At 35.3% G+C, this 20,459-nt stretch overlaps 1 protein-coding gene across 16 annotated transcripts in view; it reads right to left on the bottom strand.

Moving 5' to 3' along the window:
• Positions 1 to 20,459, bottom strand: part of aass (aminoadipate-semialdehyde synthase) — a 56,906-nt gene that overhangs the window by 10,771 nt on the left and 25,676 nt on the right. For all 16 annotated transcript variants that reach the window (XM_073942085.1, XM_073942086.1, XM_073942090.1 and 13 more), the window contains 10 exons: positions 16,808 to 16,929; positions 16,576 to 16,705; positions 10,461 to 10,571; positions 8,041 to 8,149; positions 7,652 to 7,792; positions 4,878 to 5,045; positions 4,694 to 4,789; positions 4,415 to 4,530; positions 2,646 to 2,734; positions 2,287 to 2,463 (listed from right to left, as the gene is read on the bottom strand). In XM_073942085.1, the coding sequence (XP_073798186.1) occupies positions 2,287 to 2,463; positions 2,646 to 2,734; positions 4,415 to 4,530; positions 4,694 to 4,789; positions 4,878 to 5,045; positions 7,652 to 7,792; positions 8,041 to 8,149; positions 10,461 to 10,571; positions 16,576 to 16,705; positions 16,808 to 16,929 (1,259 nt within the window). The remainder of the gene's footprint in view (positions 1 to 2,286; positions 2,464 to 2,645; positions 2,735 to 4,414; positions 4,531 to 4,693; positions 4,790 to 4,877; positions 5,046 to 7,651; positions 7,793 to 8,040; positions 8,150 to 10,460; positions 10,572 to 16,575; positions 16,706 to 16,807; positions 16,930 to 20,459) is intronic.

Below are 20,459 nucleotides of genomic sequence, written 5' to 3'. Positions count from 1 at the left end.
CTGGTTTATTCCCCACTTCATTTAAGCAGGCTAGGGTAACCCCACTGCTAAAGAAACCCAACTTGGACCATACGCTACTTGAAAACTACAGACCAGTATCCCTGCTTCCATTCATGGCCAAGATTCTGGAGAAAGTAGTGTTCAATCAAGTCCTGGACTTTCTTACTCAAAACAATCTCATGGACAACAAGCAATCCGGCTTTAAGAAAGGCCACTCAACTGAGACTGCCCTGCTCTCGGTCGTGGAGGATCTCAGACTGGCTAAAGCAGACTCTAAATCATCAGTCCTCATTTTGCTGGACTTGTCAGCTGCTTTTGACACTGTCAACCACCAGATCCTGCTATCTACGCTCGAGTCACTGGGCGTTGCGGGCACTGTTATACAATGGTTCAGATCTTACCTCACTGACAGGTCATTCAGGGTGTCTTGGAGGGGAGAGGTGTCCAACCTACAGCATCTAAACACTGGGGTACCTCAAGGCTCTGTTCTTGGGCCACTTCTCTTCTCCATCTACACATCATCTCTAGGACCAGTCATCCAGAGACATGGATTCTCCTACCACTGCTATGCTGATGATACCCAGCTATACCTCTCTTTTCATCCTGATGATCCCTCGGTTCCAGCTCGCATCTCAGCCTGCCTGTTGGATATTTCACACTGGATGAAAGATCATCATCTCCAGCTGAACCTCGCAAAAACGGAAATGCTTGTAGTTTCTGCCAACTCGACTCTACACCATAACTTTTCAATCCAGATGGATGGGGCAACCATTACTGCATCCAAAATGGTGAAAAGCCTTGGAGTAACGATTGATGACCAACTAAACTTCTCTGACCACATTTCTAGAACTGCTCGATCGTGCAGATTCGCACTCTATAACATCAGAAAGATCCGACCCTTCTTATCTGAACATGCAGCTCAACTCCTTGTTCAAGCTCTTGTTCTCTCCAAACTGGATTACTGCAACTCTCTACTAGCTGGGCTTCCAGCTAACTCTATCAAGCCTCTTCAACTGCTCCAGAACGCAGCAGCACGAGTGGTCTTCAATGAACCTAAACAAGCACATGTCACTCCACTGCTAGTCCGTTTGCACTGGCTGCCAGTTGCTGCTCGCATCAAATTCAAAGCTCTGATGTTTGCCTACAAGGTGACTTCTGGCCTTGCTCCTTCTTATCTGCTCTCACTTCTGCAGATCTATGTGCCCTCCAGAAACTTGCGTTCTGTGAATGAACGTCACCTCGTGGTTCCATCCCAAAGAGGGAAGAAATCACTTTCGCGAACGCTCACGCTCAATCTGCCCAGTTGGTGGAATGAACTCCCTAACTGCATCAGAACAGCAGAGTCACTCGCTACTTTCAAGAAACGACTAAAAACTCAACTATTTACTCTCCACTACACTTCCTAATCTGCAATTGCCTCTCTGAATATCACACTAACTGTACCAAAAAAAAAAAAAAAAATACTAATACTACTAATACTTCCCTTCTTAGACTTTACAGACCTGAAACTTGCCTATAGCACTTATTCATTGTTGCTCTTAGTTGTGTAAATTGCTTCCTTGTCCTCATTTGTAAGTCGCTTTGGATAAAAGCGTCTGCTAAATGACTAAATGTAAATGTAAATGTAAATGTAAATGTAAATGTAAATTGAAACACACGTTGCCTAAAACCAACATTCAAATGTTTTTCCTGTAATGTGAAAATAAATAACAAAATCAATTATTTTCAATGCTTCTCATATTAAAAGTAGAAAACAAGCAGTATCTCTTCTTAATAATAAAAAAAAAACTCTTGCATAATATGTTACTAATATTTTAAACTTTTACATTTCTTGCATCTTCTGTAAACAAATGTTTTAATTTAAATAATAATTAAACATCTCTGGCGCAACTTCGTCAATTGTCAATGTAGTGCAATGTAACACAAAAGTAACAACCAGAGCGGGGTCATGCGATTCCACACACGGTAGAGAACGTGATAAAAACATTTTTTTTTAAATAATAATAAATAAATAAATCGACCTGAAAAGAAAATAGATCGATTATTGTTCCTGAATGTCGATTTCAATTACTTTTCGATTAATCGCTCAGCCCTACCTGGAAGTTACCCACAATTGCAGAATGATATAAAAGATTACTTTCTCTAGATTGGGCAAAAAATTAATAACATCGTTATTATATTTAAAAATATATAAATACAACAAAATACAAAGGTAAATGCATAATTTTGTAGAATTTAAATGAGCAAGTGTTATTTATATCCATTTTATAACTGGCCCGCACTGACCGTTGAGCACCATGTGGGCGGCAATGGCTGCAGGGTAGCCTACGGTTTTTGCCATGGCCGAGTATCCACTGGGATCTCCGTAAACCACCAGACTGATGTGTTTGGTCTCCAGCTCGCCCGTTGGGTGTCTGATTCCAACATCATTCCTCATGATGATCATATCGCGCTCGCCCTTGTCTGCACCAGAAGAAATGATCCAAATACAACATTTATTCCATGTAACATGACTAAACATTTATCTCTGTGATGCTCCGATGAATGATTTTCAGGGAAAAAAAACACACACACAGGTTAACAAATTGTTAATGATGACATCACAGCAGCACATTGTGAAATTCAAAGAGGAACAGGGTCTTTACCAAAAGAAAGTTTAGCTTCCAGATGCTTAGCAACCGCTGCCAAGATGGTTTCGGCATGAGGAACGGGTTCTTCACCGAGCAACCCGAGCCTGGTGGGTTTCAAAGAGTCAGTCATCACCAACCAACAGATTCATTGTCTATTACATCATAGACTTTCATCACAGTAACACTATAAGTGGTGTAATGAAAACTGTCTTGACTCATGATGACAAACGACTTGACTAAACAAATCAAATTGAACGTACTGTATTGGCACAATAAACGCTTTTGGCATTAGCAGCGAAAAAGATTCAAATAGGCAACTTTTTTATTCTTAGTCATGCAGATAAGAATAAGACATTATTCAAAACTATCAATATTTTCCATTTTATTTAACAAGTAAATAGGAGGCACACTTTTTATATAAAATAATTTAAGGTCATACACATCAGGAGAAGTCCCAAATGCTTAACGAAAATTGTATAGTCATGGCTTGTACAGTGAACATACGAGCTGAGGTGAGCAGTTTACAAGCTCCTGATCATTTTTAAACATGTTAAAACATTTTGGGAACTGTCGTGTTTAAATTATGGGGTGTGCGAGAGAGACTCTGAAAGCCATGTTTTTCTCTTCCATTTTTCTCACAGAACTTCATGTGATTGCTTAAAAATGTGCAGGGTCAATTGTATACATTTGTGAAAATCTAACAATTTTCACATGAACTCCCTCTCTCATTACATGTTTGTAAACATACAAACTTGCAGCCATCAAAATTTGCACCATGTACTCCTGGCCAAAATGTATGAATTATTTAAGTGAAACATATTTCATCATTTTTTAATGGTAAATAAATACAACAGAACAATCTATTTATTCGGTTAATGACAGGTTAACAAGTGTCAGTTGTTGTTTTTTTCATGAAAAACAGAAATGGAAAAATTAAGGACAGCAACTTTGTGTGTGTGTGTGTGTGTGTGTGTGTGTGTGTGTGTGTGTGTGTGTGTGTGTGTGTGTGTGTGTGTGTGTGTGTGTGTGTGTGTGTGAATTTATGTTCTGTTAAGCTATAACCCCGACTACCTAACAAAAGTCTTGTTGGGGATCCCAGTTGTAAGAGTAACAGATTATAACTTGACTTCTAGTTGATCATTTGGAAAAGTAGCAGAAAGTAGATTTTTTTCAGTGAGTCATCTGTTGAACTCCATCCCAATCATCACAAATACTGCAGAAGACCTATTGGAACTCGCATGGACACAAGATTCTCACAGAAATTAATTTTTTAAATATATATATATATATATATATATATATATATATATATATATATATGAATATATGAATGTATGTGTGTGTTTGTATGTATATATATATATATATATATATATATATATATATATATATATATATGTGTGTATGGCCATGCCCCAGTAGAGCTTTATGTCTAGCAACGCCCTTGGGCACAGTATCAGGATTAATACTCAGAATATTGGTATTGGGATCAGATCAGTTCCAAAAAAATGGTATTGGTGCATCCCTAATTGCAAAACTCAACAAAACCACATAGTGCACATTTCCCCAGTATCCTAATGTCACAGGTTTCATGACAGTCTTACAAACACCACTTCAAGTAAAGTGTTATCTAATTTGTTTTAAACAAAAGCTCAATCGTTAAACTTTTACTTTATTTAAAAAGACTTGAGTTATGCTTCATCTTTTTAGCTTCGCAGTCTCACACCAGCATGATTATTATGATGAAAGTCTACAAAATACTGTTAGAAAATTATTCTACCCACCATTTGAGACTCTGCATTCTGAAGTCATCCTTGCCGATCTTCTCATAAACAGCATCCTCAAACACACTGTTGCTGACAGTAGCGGACAAGCCAATCTGCTTACAAAGAAGCTCTTTCTGCATAGGAGACACAATCATCAAACCCGGAAACAAAGGACAGTCAAGTAATCAGGGCCATTTTCATACACCTCAAGTCCCATAGTTTTATTTTATCATGAATAATTTTATCCTTACATTGAAGAAAAGACATTTTATGAAACAAGTATCGATGCATCCATACCCATGAAACAGGAGAAGCTGTGTGGTCCAACAGTGGACATGGCTCTGTGTTAATGAGTCCCAATTTCACAAAGCCACTCATTGCAGAGGAGAAGCCCTGCAGACGGTAGAGTATTTGAGGTGTCAGCAATGCAATACTAGAGGTTACAATGAATTTTTATTGTGTCATAGATCAGTTTGAATACCCTGAAGCGCAGAGTTCCTCTGATCAGTGTGTGCGCAGACTCAATGCCGTATGGCTCGGCGTACTTGGTGCTGTCTCGGTTGGGGAAGCCTTCCAAGTTGAAACCAGGCATGAAGTCCATCTCCTTCGTGACATCCAGGAGAGCACCGCCAGGAGGAACACTGACAATCTGAGAAGTGAAACACACATATATTGACTCATTACATTTTTCTATGTTTACCCGGGCACACTCAATGCAACACATTTTTGTCTGTGTAGAATTTGAGAAAAGTAATAAACCAGGTTAATAAATAATAAATAAATTCCAGGGGTTTTGGGGGAGTATGGAGCTAATATTATGCCAAAACGATCAGAATTTGTTCTGAATTGTGTTAATTAAAATAATTGACAATTGTAATTTAATAAATAAGAATTTTATATGCCGTTAAAATTGTTTTAAATTTCTTAACTTGAATTTGAATTTCATAACTTGAATATTAAAGATCTGAAATTTAAGACAACAAAATTTTTCAAGGCAAAATTTTTATAGACACATTTTTAAACTTCAGATTGCTTTGGTTCTGAATTCCTAGACTGCAGATATCTAGTTTGTAAAAAAAAAAGTTTCAAATTTTCAAGATGAAAAAATTAGGAACATCAAATTCAATTTTCTAAAATTCAAAACCAGAAATTCAGATAGTGAAGATCAGAAACAGCAGAAAGTAGGTGATCAACAGGGAAGAGTAGACATTCACCAAAAAAGTCAAAACTAAGCATTTTGGCCAATCACAGAGCTGCATGAGTTTACTGGTGTATGTGAGACTCAGGAGGACACAATTCTTCTGCAAACTGACAGCTGACTGTCAGCTGTTACCACAGAGAGGGCGGGCACGTGCCAGTAAATGAGGCCTACTTTAGTGAGCAGAGCCTGCATAGGTTGTAATTAACATTCAGTTTGTGGCACAGAGTGATCATTTGGGAGCCGTGCGGGAAGTTAACTGCTCCTAGCAGTGAAAATGAAACCGAAAGTGCACACAGTGTTGCCAGATGTAGCTGACTGATTCCAGCCCAAAAAGAATCCAAAACCCGCCGAAAAGCAAAAGTACCCACCCAGTCTTCTGTATTCACGAAAATCACATCAGTGACAGATTTTAAGCAGAAAATGACAGATTGTAAGCATACGTCTCAAACACAATAATTCAACATTAGAATTAACATCAGCATTAAAGACCAGGACAAATCTAAAGTCTGTGCAAGTCCGCCATTCCAAGTCTATACAAAATTTAGCATTTTAACCAACAGTACTAAACAAAGCCTATTGCTGTTTTACCACATGTTTGAGAATTACAACAATAATAGCCCACTAATATTAACCTTTATTTTACATCTAAAAAATAAAAAATAAAAATCATGATTCTCATTTTAACCAGAATCGTGCAACTCTAATTCATATACGTTCGAATCAGCTCATTTATAGATAAAGTGACTCACTATGAATGACTCGCTCAAAGACTTCTTGTTAACCTAATTTGTTAAGTGCTAAAAACTTTGTTTCAAATGGTAACAACATACCTATTACACTAGGCATGGTTGTCCCCCTCCCCTCTTTTGTTGAACAGATCCACCACTCATTAATGTTCATGAAAGTCTTTGTGTTGAATGTATTAGGAGGTTTGCTGAAGGTGCTGCTGTCGTGCAACGAGGGTTTGCATCTTTAATAAACTATGAGAGTTTGTGTTCATTGAAAAGTAAGAATGATTAACACTAGAAATAAGTGGGAAAAGGAGGAACTGTAATAACGGAGGATGAATGGACAAAAATATGGAAATGTTCCATATTACAGAAATAAAGGAAATGTTGTTGGATTAGTTTAATACGATTTTTTCCCACCCTCTGAGAAATCATATTGGAAATTTGGGTAACACTTTACAATAAGGTTCATTAGTTCATGAATTTACTAACATGAACTAATCATGAACAACACTTGTAGAGCATTTATTAATCACAATTAAACATTTACTAATGCATTATTAACATTTAAGCTCATGCTTGATAACATTAGTTAATGCACCATGAGTTAACATGTACTAACAATGAACAACTGTATTTTCATTAATTAACGTTTACTAACATGAATAAATACTGCAGTAAATGTATTGTTCATTGTTTGTTTATGCTAGTAAATGCATTACCTACTATTAACTAATGAACCTTATTGTAAAGTGTGACCCAAATTTGTCTATATGCTGGAGAAAATGCAAAAATACAAAGGCAAATCACAATCACATCGTCTGTGACTGCTTGGTTATTACATTTTTTTTGGTAAAGAAATACACAATGCCCTACAAAATATCTCTAAATCTGAGATACCCTTTGATTGTAAACTTCCATTTTTTAGACATTTAACAGAGGAATGGGTAAAAAGGAATAAGTATCTAATGAATATCTTGTTAGTGGCTGTCAAAAGGAGCATTACTAAAAAATGGTTGTCACATAAAAGTCCTACTCTAAATGCAGGGATAAAAATTTAATTGAAAATTTATAAAATGGAGCAAATTACAGCATTTGTAAATCAGAAAATGGAATGATTTATTTAATTCTGGGAAAAATAGACCAACTATGCAACATCCCTAGACCTTAACTTTTCCTACTGTAAAATCGGAAAGATCACTCCCTACGTGTACATGGTTTTGTTGCTGATGTGTATGTATATCTTATTTTACTTGTTTACGTTATTTGTATGCTTTAGAAAAGTCAACACAGCACATTTAAGGATGATTTTGATGTGAACATCACCTGATTGTCTTTCAGGTAGATGGCAGGACTGATAGTGTTGAGCAGGACACCGTATGGACTCCAGCTGAACTTGTAACGCAGTGGGTTGTCTGAGCACTCTGGAGCAGGAAGTCCACCACAGAAAGAGCTGTAAGACTCAACCTGTCAGGAAACAATGATTTACATTTGGATTAACTACAAGTGCGCTATGTGACTTGACCGTCGTATGCCCGACTATTAAGTAAAAATGAACATTCAAGAGGCTGTGAACGTTTGTTGAGGTCTTTCAATATGTCTTCCAGACGTGGTGATGAGTGCACCAATGGTGCAACAGTATGTCACTCTATTGCAAGTCCTCATCAACACATCCAAGTGCTAAACAAACATGAGTGAATGAACGCAATACCTACAGTGCAACCGTCTGCCTTGGCCTGGTCGATGCACTCCATGGCCAACATGTGATCAATGCCAGGGTCCAGACCCATCTCATTGACGATGGTGATGCCAGCATCCTCGGCACTTGCAAAACAATAGTCAATCATGGTGAAGCCACATGAATGTATACTCATCCAGTGGCATTTTAAAATCTAACAAGGTCAAACAAAGATACTTTCAATGGGCTTTTAAAAGGGATTTATACAAACCTCTCGAAATGACAGATCAACAAAATATGTGAAAATCTGTCTAATTAAAAAACTGTTAAATCTTTTCAATGAATTAGCTGGTCCAGTTAACACAACCATTCTAAATGAGCGACTCTCATATCTGCCTCAACTTTATTTCAACTGGATTGAAGGTAAATCATGGAACTGTTTTTTTTCCAATATTTTCTTTTAATACCTTTTTTACTGATTCATTTCTCTATCACAGTAGTATAACATACCCACATTAAGACCAGTGTTGAATAAGTGACTTTAAAACAGTGATTAATTACATAATTACCTCATTAAAATGTATTAAAAATATTTTTTAAATTACTTATAATATTCTTAATTAACTGAATCAATACAAAAAAATCCACATACATATAAATGCATATACAACAGAAATTTAAATCTAACGCTACATTATTTAAATTTGAGTCTAACTAAAATGTAAATTTTTAACAATATATATAAAAACACAAATGTTTCATATTTACTTTATACATAAATATGCATACATTTCTGAAACATTTCATTGTTTCTTAAGCTGAAAGAAAGTTGAACCATGAAGTTATGCAACAGATCTAAATATCTATAAGAAAACATAATATTTTACATGTATTCCATTTAATTCATACATATAATTTGATGCATATAAATTAATAGTTTTTCTTAAAGAGCCGCTATTTTGCATTATAAGAGGTCATATTTTGGTTTAGGGGGTCTCCAACAACAGGCTGAGATGCATGCAAGCTCAAAAAACACTTTCATTGTCTTACAATATGCATTTGTTAATACCTAATTATCCCAAAGAACTCCCATATGATTCGTTTAGCGATTCATTTGTTTCCAAACCTTTTCTTTGTGTGAAGCTAATTTGCTGTTAATGGCCTGAAGACCCATTATTTTGTGATTGGTTGACTGGGTTCAGCGCAACAGAGAGAGATGTCCACCAAGGTTATGAAGTAGCACAGAGTATGTGAGAGCCCAGTGCAGGAATGCAATAAAGCAATGCAGTTTAACACCAGCATATTGCTCTACTCTTAACACTAACCTCAAGTAATAACAAAGACACGCTTTCAGTAATAATTTACACAGTGGCACTATTTTGAAAACTGACTGCTCCGTTTGTAGAATCGCAAGCTCACAAATGCATTTAAATCAGTGAAGGAAGAAGCACGTGTTGCGTTTTCAACATAGTTTTGGACGAAATGTGTGAATAGTACTAAACAGATTTAACTTGGGAGATAAAGTACAAGCACTTATCTATAGATACGTGATTTCAAGCCACGTGGAGTGATTACAACTTGCAACACATAATTAATGCATATTTTGCAAACTACAGAAAATAAGGCAACAATTTTAATTACATTTACATGTTATGATCTGGAGGAAGAAGAAACTGGTCCATATGAACTGTAACAGTTACTGACAAACTCCCTGTTAAAGTCTGACAAAGTCCCATTCATACAGTAATAGTCTCTGCTGCTCCTACAATAGCAAACGGCCGATGAATCCCACGTTGCAGCGTAGGTTATTGTATCAAAAATTTAAAAAATGACAGGAGCAAACACAGTACTAGATTGGCTATGCTGTGATATTGTTGTGAAAATGAACAGCCGAATCTCCATCTGTCAGTGATCGTCATCTTCGTGTCATGATCAATACTGTCATCCCTCATTCTCCACTAGTGTCTGAAGGGAAAGGCACGTTCACATTTGACCAGATACAGTACTACATATTTGGTGATGTACTGTACCGTGTCGACGTCAACGCATTCAGGCAAAAGATCTAAACCCAACACTATTGATTTTTTTTTCCGACTATTTCGTTCAAATTTAAACCTCAGCTGGATGTTTTCATTCACTTAATGCTGCGTTACATATTGCATGGAAGCTTACTTTTAAAAACCCATAATAAAAGCTCTTTAAGCATATGCATTTGTCTACAGAAATGATATGAATACTTTTCTTTGATTGAAAATAGAATTATTCTGCAAAATAGACAAATTATTCTGCTTCTCCGACCTGATTTATATAAATCTGTTTAAGTTATGTACAATATTTAAGGTAAGTATATTATTAGTATCCACATAAGGTAGAAAACAATGACAGAACTTTTAACTTTCCTGAAATATCTTTTTTAAACTTATAATCATAATAATAAAAAAACAGGAAGCATCCTACCTCTTCTGAAGCTCCTTCATGGCTGGACTCAAGTAACTGGCCGTCACCATGTTCACTTTCAATTTAATGCAGTGCTTAGCTACTTGTGGGTGAAAGGAGTATGGCAGCATGCTAGATACCAAAAACAACAAATAAAAACAAAGCAAATTAGCTGATGGTTTACTAAAGTGTGCATAAAAGGAGCTATATGTGCAGAAACCCTTGTAATTATGTGCACACATGACTGCACATTTAAGAGACTAAATGTGAATTAATGCCTCAGTAGACTTAAGCAAAACTCCTTTTCTTTTTGGAACTTTGGTTAAAAATAACAAGTTGCTGGAAATACACCAACAATATACTGTTAACAAACAAGTATTCACTCATGCTGCTGAGACCGACATTAGAAGGATTGTTCACCTTAAAATTATTTTAAAATAATCATTGACTTATACTCAAGTGGTCTTAAACTTTCAAGAATTTCTTTCTTCTGTTGAATAAACAATAACAAAATAAATAAATAAATAAATAAATAAAAATTCTAAAGGAATAAAGTAAACCAGCATCCATTGACATCCATAGGAACAACATCATCAACAGCAACAACAACAAAATACTATGGACTTCAATGGCTGCCGCTTATCCAACACTCTTTGTTCTATGTTCCTTTGTCCTCAACAGATGAACGAAACTTAAACAGGTTTGGGAAAAAGTGGAAGGTGAATAAAAGTTGACAGTTTTCATTTCAAGTGCAAACTATCCCTTTAAGCCTAATATAAGTACACTACCTGACAAAAGTTTTGTCATCAATACCAGTTGTATAAGCAACAAATAATAACTTGAATTCTAGTTGATCATTTGGAAAAAGGCAGAAGGCAATTTTTCCAATGAATTATATGTTGAACTGCATCCCAATCATCACAAATACTGCAGAAGAGCGAATGGAATCCACATGGACCTAAGATTCTAAACGAAATTTGTCAAGTTTGGTGAAGGAAAAATCATGGTTTAGGGTAACATTCAGTATGGTGGCGTGTGAGAGAACTGCATAGTGGAGGGCAACATCAACAGCCTGAGGTATCAAGACATTAGTGCTGTCCAATACATTACAAACTACAGGAAAGGGCAAATTCTCTAGCACAATAGTGCTCTTTCTCTTACTGCAGCCTCCATATGAAAGTTTCTGAGAGCAAAGAAGGTCAAGGTGCTCCAGGATTGGCCAGCCCAGACACCAAACATGAACACTATTGAGCATGTCCGGAATAAGATGAAGGAGAATGCATTGAAGATGAATCCAAACAATCTTGATGAACTCTGGGAGTCCTGCAAGAATTTTTTTTTTTCGCCACTCCAGATGACTTTATTAATAAGTTCTGTGAGTCATTGCAGAGATGTATGGATGCAGTCCTCCAAGCTCATGGGAGTCAAACACAATATTAATTCTTTTTCCACTGCACCATGACTTTATATTCTATACTGTACATTATTTCTGTTAAGTGTCAAGACTTTTGTCTCAGCAAAGTCAGACCTTACTGTCATAATTAAATATCAAGGCATGATCATATTTTATTTTGGTAAAATAAGCTTAATCTAAAGACCTTTGCTTTTTATATTAGCCACTTCTGATACCAAATGATCAACTAGAAGTCAAGTTATTATTTGTTGTTCCTAAAACTTGGATAGGCAAGAAGACTTTTGTCAGGTAGTGACATGGATAGGACAATAACGAGACAGGAAGAGAAGTTGGAGAGAAATTGGGGGGTAGGGTCGGGAAATGTCCTTGAGCCGGGATTTTTGAGTCGGGCTATTGCGCCGACTCGGATAATGTAATTTAAGCAGGACACGCATATGACAGTTGGAAGTAGCGCACAATGGACGCACACATTTGCATTTTATATAAAATGAAACTATTCAGATGGTGCTCTGTGGCGTGGCAGAAATATGAACAGTGTCCTTGCGGCGCCATTGTGCATACCCTGATACAAATTCATGTTTAGAATTAAAATGCATTGCACTTCGTGGCACGACAACGAGCGGCACATCTGGTGTGCAACACACTTAAGATTAAACTGCTGTGATACTTGAAGTACTGAATATTTGACTCTACAGAACAAAACATAAAAACGTCCACAATCTTTCACATAAAAATTTGTCAATAAGTTTTCATAGACAACATAAAGTGGGTTTATGTTGTATAGCTTTATTTGTATAGCGCTTTTACAATGTAGATTGTGTCAAAGCAGCTTCACATAAATGGTCATAGTAACTGGAACAGTGTAGTTCAGTTTTTTAGTGTTTAAGTTCAGTTCAGTTCAGTTTAGCTCAGTTCAGTGTGATTTAAACATTACTGAGAGTTCAAACACTGAAGAGCAAATTCATCGATGCGTAGCTCTACCAATCCTGAACCATGCAAGCCAGTGGCGACAGCGGAGAGGGAAAAAAACTTCAGCTGATGGGAGTGAAGAAAAAAAACCTTGAGAGAACCAGACTCAGTTATAGTCTGCACCACGTCCCGTTAATACATCGTTTTCTGTTATTGCCAATAGCCTAGCGGTACTGTGTGCCAACATATAGCACCTATTTGCTTGCAGCGACGTAAGTTTGATTCCTGGCTCGAGGTCTTTTGCTGATACTTCCCTTCTCTCTTTCCAGTCTTAAATCTCTCTGTCCTATCATAATTTCAAGAGTTGGCCCTTAGCTGATGATTGATTATGAACCTTGTTTGGCATGCTGTCCCGGGAGAGAGCCCTGAACTCGTGAGATCCTCGAGCCCGGGGCTCCTTCCAGTTGAAAGGCGAGAGGGGAGTCCGAGTTCAGGTAGGTCTCAAGAACTCCCCTGCTTGATAATGTTGGAAGTAGACTGATGCTATGAAGTGTCTATGCTGTCAATTTAGATTTGTCAATTTACTTATGTTACATGTTTTTGGTCTGTGGGAGGAAACCGGTGAGCTTGGTGAAAACCCACGCAAACACGAGGAGAACATGCAAACTCACAGAAATTGTCCACAGGAAGTGTCCAAGCCGGTGACATTCTTGCTGTGTGGCCGTGGTGCTAACCACTAGGCCTCTGTAATAATTAATAGCTGATATTGAATTCAAAGCTATAGCATATCAACAATGATATGAAAAATGCAGATTTCTATAGCTAATAAGATTTAAGATGGATACAAGCTATGTTTCTATCCAGCTATTTTGATGTGCATTTTGTATTTGTGCAGAAATTCGGTTGATGGAAACACCAAAATGTGCATGAATTTAGATTTTTGATTTTATGCACATAGTGGAGTAAAATTAATATTTTTTTTTCAAAAAGAAAAGATTCTCATAAACTATGATGGAAACACTTTTGCAGAAACAAATTCCAGTATGTGCTTTTGTTATAAGAGCCTTATCCCTAAACCATTTCAGTATTGGTGTTATCATAATATTAATGACCTCCAGAACTGTCAAGATTATCTGTGCTCTGCGTCTTACGCCTTCAAACAGCCAACAGTGTCTGCATTTTTCTTTGTCTGAGGTGCAGGTCATTAATTAAATAAGTAAAAGATTCACGCAGCTTCTCCTACCACAGCAAATTTTGTTTTTATAGTTGATATTTGGCAGCAGTTAATCATGAAGTGACAATTTTGTTCTCTTTGACTCGTAGGATGTAAATGCTGCCTTATTTGCACGTATTTTATGCAATATTCCAGTTATGCGTATAAAGGTTATTCACATTTTTGGATGGAAACATAGCTAGTGAGAGTTGCATGTCTTTTGAATAATTAAATATTTCCCTCATAGCAAATCATTAAACACTGGAAAACAATGTAAATAAACTAAATATAATCTGTACAAGATATCAGACAGATATCAGAGTCTGAATGTGTAAAAAAAAAAAGGCAGATGTGCATCTGGAAAGCAGCTGGTGGGCACAATGATTAAGTGCTGGCACAAAACCATTACTATAAAAGGTCTTGGAAAAAAAAGGAAAAAAAGGCTACACTACTTTATCTGGAGTAGCAAGATGTATTATTTACATAGAGAAACATAACTAGCTTTATTTGTTAGGTTCATTCATTAAATACATTCTATTATATGTCAAATAACCCAGCAGGCACACAACATCATTAGACCTTAATATTAGGTAAGATTTAGGTCATGACGTCAGGCAACCAAAAACCAAAATTCAATGTCTAGCCAGCGTCTAAGGACAACATTATTTTGACTTCCAATTATATTATATTATAAACCCAATGTTTGATAGATGTCATAGTGGTAACATCCACATAATGTCAAGGTGTTTGGTGATAACACAAGGTGATAACATGATTAGACGTTGACATTTTGTTGATTTTAGGTTGATTTAAGGTTAGACATTGACATCGGCCTGACATTGGGCTCTGACGTCAAAGTAATTTTCATTTCCAAACAAAATCCAACATCACCACGATGTTGGGGTACAAAGTCAATATGATGTCATGTTGACATCCTGTGCCAGCAGAGCAAAAAAAATGCAGAATATGTTCCAAAATCACCATTGAAGACTGTCATGATGTAGTTTATCTTAACTTGTCCAAACTGAATAAATACCTAGCTAGTACTGTATCCACTTGTTAAGTGGTGACGTATGGAATAGTGTTTGTATGTTCAAATTGTTACTCATTTGAATTGAGAAAATATTAGTTTATAACCAATTTATAGCCATATCACGGTTTAAATAATTACTTATATATATATATATATATATATATATATATATATATATATATATATATATATATATATATATATATATATATACATATACATACACACACAGTATATACATACATACATACATACATACATACATACATACATACATACATACATACATACATACATACATACATACATATATACACACACAGTATATATACACACACAGTATGTATATATATATATATATATATATATATATATATATATATATATATATATATATATATATATATATATATATATAAATATATATATATTAGGGGTGTCAAAATTAATTGTTTAATTAAATTAAATTGTTTCTTCTGTGCAACGCGATGCAGACGCGGACAATTCTGTATCGGTTCAGTAATAATCATAACCGGTTATTATTTACTGACGTCATTTATCTCCTATGCGCTCTGTCGCGAGGGAGGTGAGCGCGAGTATTTACAACACTCAGGCAACTCAGGGCCGGCCCGTGGCATAGGCATATGCTAAGGGTGCTGTACATCCAGGGGGGTGCCAGAAATGAGCGGTTCAGTTGGTTTTGTTTTCGATTTTCCTGACACACATTCAGTTATAGACGGCATTAACTCAAAAACCTCTTCCCCTAAAAAGATCTAAAGTGTGTTTCCTACAAAAAGACAAAGCTGGTTATGTTTCACAGCTGTCTTTCTTTTTTTTCGCTCGACATTACGAGCACTGCTCCGTTTAACCTCTCGCAATATGTGTTTAGCCGGGAGAGCTCGAGCTGAGAGGAGCTCTCAGTAAGGGACCGTCGGAAAAGTGCTTCTTTTTTTTTCGTTTTTCTGCTCCGCTCAGCACGAGCTCTCCCTGTTGCGACGCTTAAGTGTGTGTGTGTGTGTGTGTGTGTGTGTGTGTGTGTTTGTTTGTTTGGTGCTGTCTATGTTTGTGTATGTGTTTGAATGAGAGACAGTGTGTTGCTGTGTGTCTGTGTGTTTATAAAGATAGCTTGTTATAGCCTCCCCCCTAAAATATAACACTGTATATAGAAAGCATCGTCAATGCACCGTGATGCACCGAGAAATCGAATTGAACCAAAGGCATGATAATCGTAACCGAACCGTTAGACCAGTATAGGTTCACACTTCTAATATATACATAATTTTCAAAAGTATTACAGTACTTCGTAAACGTTTATAATGTCCATTTGTTGAGTCTCCCCATACAGTTTGATAGAGCGCTTGGACCCGGAAGCCACTTTGTCTGACGTCACACTTAACAAATCGATAGCACTGAATACAATATCAATATTGCCTTAAGATTTTAGTTAAAATTGGCCGCAAGACAAATCACATCTACCAAGAACATGTCATATCTACTTTGCAAATATTCTGCCAAACACTCCCTGTAAAGCAATGTCAAAGCATAATAAAGTGAATGAATATTATGCCTGATGACGATGTCGTGGTCTTTGATCAGAGACTCCAGGTGGCCTTCCTGGCTGGTGATGTCCAGCATCACGGCAATGGTGTTGGGGTATCTGGTTGCCATCTCTTCAGCCTGATTCAACAGATTTGATGCTGCAATGAAAAGATCACATAAGATTTGCGAAAGGACAGCGACTGCAGTTTTTACACTGTGATGCAACTGTATTCCAGACGAATTTTGCATTGGGAACATACCCACTGTGACCTGAGTGCCGGCGTCCCTAGTGAGATACTCGATAACTGGCCCAGACACATAGCCTGCACCCAGCAAAAGCACCCGCTTCATGCCGCCTTTCTTTAGGATCTGCTCCGATTCCCTGTTTGCCAGATGGTAGAGCCATTACTATTAACACACACACACACACACACACACACACACACACACACACACACACACACACACACACACACACAGTACACACACACAGACACACACACACACGCACACTATCACTGGCCAAGCAATCTGTGAAATCACAAAACATATCCTTCTGGATAGTGATCTAAAACCGATTGAAAGAGATGCAAAACCCACAAAAGGACACAGAAAGATCTTGTTCAGTTTGATTGTCCAGGAGTCGAAATCAAGAAAATTAAAATCTTTTCAATTTATGATAAGACAACATGTATACAGTAAATCACTAACTAGGGCTGGGTGATATGACAAAAATTGCTTATCATGACATAAGTCACCTCATGTACTGGTAATGATAAATGCATGTATAACAAAATTGTAATGTTCAATCAATCAATTCAACCGATTCATAGTTTATATATGAAGAGGGTAACACTTTAGTTTAGGTCACAACTCATGCTATTAACTACTGGCTTATTATCTGCCCATTATTACGATATGAACTGTTCATAAGTAGTAATAAAGTATGATCTTAATCTGCATCCCTAATAATACCCAAAACCTAAACCCAACTTCTCTCTTACTAACTATTAAAAAAGAACTAATTAGTCGTTTATTAAGCTAGTAGTGTTAGTTAATGGTTGGTTAATAGCATGAATTGTGATCTAAACTAAAGTGTAACCATGAAGAATTTGGAGTAACATTTTAAAATAATGGTTCATTATATAATGTATTTACGAACATGAAAAAAACAATTATTAAAACATTTATTACACCTTTGTTGTTGTTAGTTAACGTTATTTAAGTTGAACACTGTTAGTTCATGTTAAGTCAGGGTGCATTAACATGAATTATGAGTAATAAATGTTTTACAAGATGATTCATCCTTAGTTAATGTTAACTAATGGACCATAATTCTAAAGGGTAGCTGAGTTTGGTTCTAATACTGTATAAATCCACCTGGATTACTTTGAGTTTTTTTTTTTTCCAAGAACGTAGCATGAAAACCACAATTTTTTAGTTTTAAACCTTTGTGTGGCATCTTTAGGTTAGAATTCAATCAAATACTGATTCAAATTTTCAAAGATTTATTATAATTATATATATATATATATATATATATATATATATATATATATATATATATATATATATATATATATATATATATATATATATATATATATATATATATATATATATAAGCCTATTATATTATATTATATATTTACTATCTCTCTATCGTAGTAGTAGTCAGAATTATTAGCCCTCCTTTGAATTTGTTTTCTTTTTAAAATATTTCCTTAATGTTTACCAGAGCAAAACTATTTTCACAGTATGTCTTAAAATATTTTTTCTTCTGTAGAAAGTCTTATTTGTTTTATTTTGGCTATAATAAAAGCAGTTTTAATAAAAAATAAAAAATAAAAAAAATTATCATAAAATTATTATCCCCTTTAAGCTACATATTTTCGATATATAGTCTATAGAACAAACCATCATTATTCAATGACTTGCCTATAATTACCCTAACCTGCCTAGTTAACCTTATTAACCTATTTAAGCCATTAAATGTCACTTTAAGCTGTATAGAAGTGCCTTGAAAAATATCTAGTAAAATATTATTTACTGTCATCATGACAAAAATAAAATAAATCAGTTATTAGAAATGAATTATTAAAACTATTATATTTAGTATTGTATTGAAAAAAATCTCTCTGTTAAACAGATTGGGGGAAAAATAAACAGGGGGCTAATAATTCTGATTTCAACTTCAATATATATATACATATATACTTACACTAAATGTAAAGGTCTATTTCTTTTTATACATGTAAAATAAATACTCAGAAAAAATATACATGGGATGTTTATTTAGAACTTCGGGGACAATGTTTGATTTTGAAATATAGGTCCTACTTTATATTAAGTGTCCTTAACTACTATGTATTTGCTTTAAAAAATAAATACAATGTACTTACTGTGTTCATAATGTATTTAAGAACACTTGTGGTTGGGATAGGGGTTGGGTTATGGACAGGTTTGGTGGTATGGGCAGGTTTAAGGGTGGGTTAAAGTGAAGGGAATGGTCAGCAGTGTATTTACAAATGTAATTACAGAAGTTAATTACAGATGTAAATACATACAGCTATTTAATCAAGCATAAGTACACAATAAATACATGTATTTACACAATAAATACATTGTAACAAACTATTAATTCCTGTGCAAGTACATATTAGTTAAGGCCACAACATAAAGTGGGACCGAAATATATAACAAACAATAATTCAATATAAAACAGTTTTCAAAAACTAAATAAATGCAGGTCCAAAAAATAAAAAAATAATAATAATTATGCAGTTTTTGCATTAAAAATATACAATTAAAGTCAGAACTATTAGCCCCCAGTATTTTCTCCCCAATTTCTGTTTAATAAACAGAAGATAATAGTTTTAATAACTCACTTTCACTTCTAACAGCTGATTACAGTATATTTGACCAGATATCTTTTAAAATCCTAGTATTCAGCTTAAAGTGCGATTTAAAGGCTTAAAGGATTTGTTCTATAGTAGGGCTGTAGGATATATTATTTTAGCATCCAGCATCCACAATAGTCACATCACAGGATCTGCAATGTTAAGAGTTGTTAACAGTTCACAGAGAGTTAAGTTGTTACCGTGTCTCGTTGCTTAATTTTATTGAATCATGTATACCATACATGCAGTATTCATTTAAATTTGAATATTCAATTAATGTATACCTGAATGCTGTTTGACGCCTCAAGCTTTGTTTATTTCATGTCTTTTGCTCTATTGTATTTATGTATGCGTGTAGATTGTTTATTACACTCAGCCCCTTACGAAATCACCCCAATCAATTTAAAATGATAAATTCTTTCTAAATAGAGCTATTCAAGTCACCTGTTGAAATTGTATTCATATTGCAATACATAATCGCAGAAAAGCTAAATATTACAATGTCAGATTTTTTCAATATCGTGCAGCCCTATTCTGTAGACAATCAAAAAAATCTTGCTTAAGAAAGCTAATAATATTGAACTTAAACTGTTTAAAAAAATGTCACTGCTTTAATACTAGCCGAAATAAAACGAATAAGACTTTCTCTAGAAGAAAAAATATTAAAGCAAAATACTGTGAAAAATTCCTTGCTCTGTTAAACATCATTTGGGAAACATTTAAAAAAGAAAAAAGAAATAAATATCACAGGGGGACAAATAGTTTCGACTTTAACTGTATCTCGTTAAATTAAAAGGTTGCAACTTTCTTACGATGCTGTTATTCGTGTTTCTGACTGCTTCCTCATAATGGTGCGTGATATTGTGCTCATATAAATTATGAAAAAGTGTTGGCGCAAACAATGCACTGTGACACAATGTACATTGTGCCATGAAATAAACATATGAAACAAACGACTTTTTAGTTTGTCCACAGATGTATATCCTTAAATCGCGCAGCCCTATCAGCAGAG

The sequence above is a fragment of the Danio rerio genome, chromosome 25 (assembly GCF_049306965.1).
Source record: "Danio rerio strain Tuebingen ecotype United States chromosome 25, GRCz12tu, whole genome shotgun sequence".
Lineage (NCBI taxonomy): Eukaryota > Metazoa > Chordata > Actinopteri > Cypriniformes > Danionidae > Danio > Danio rerio.
This window is presented reverse-complemented; position numbering and strand designations above follow the sequence as displayed.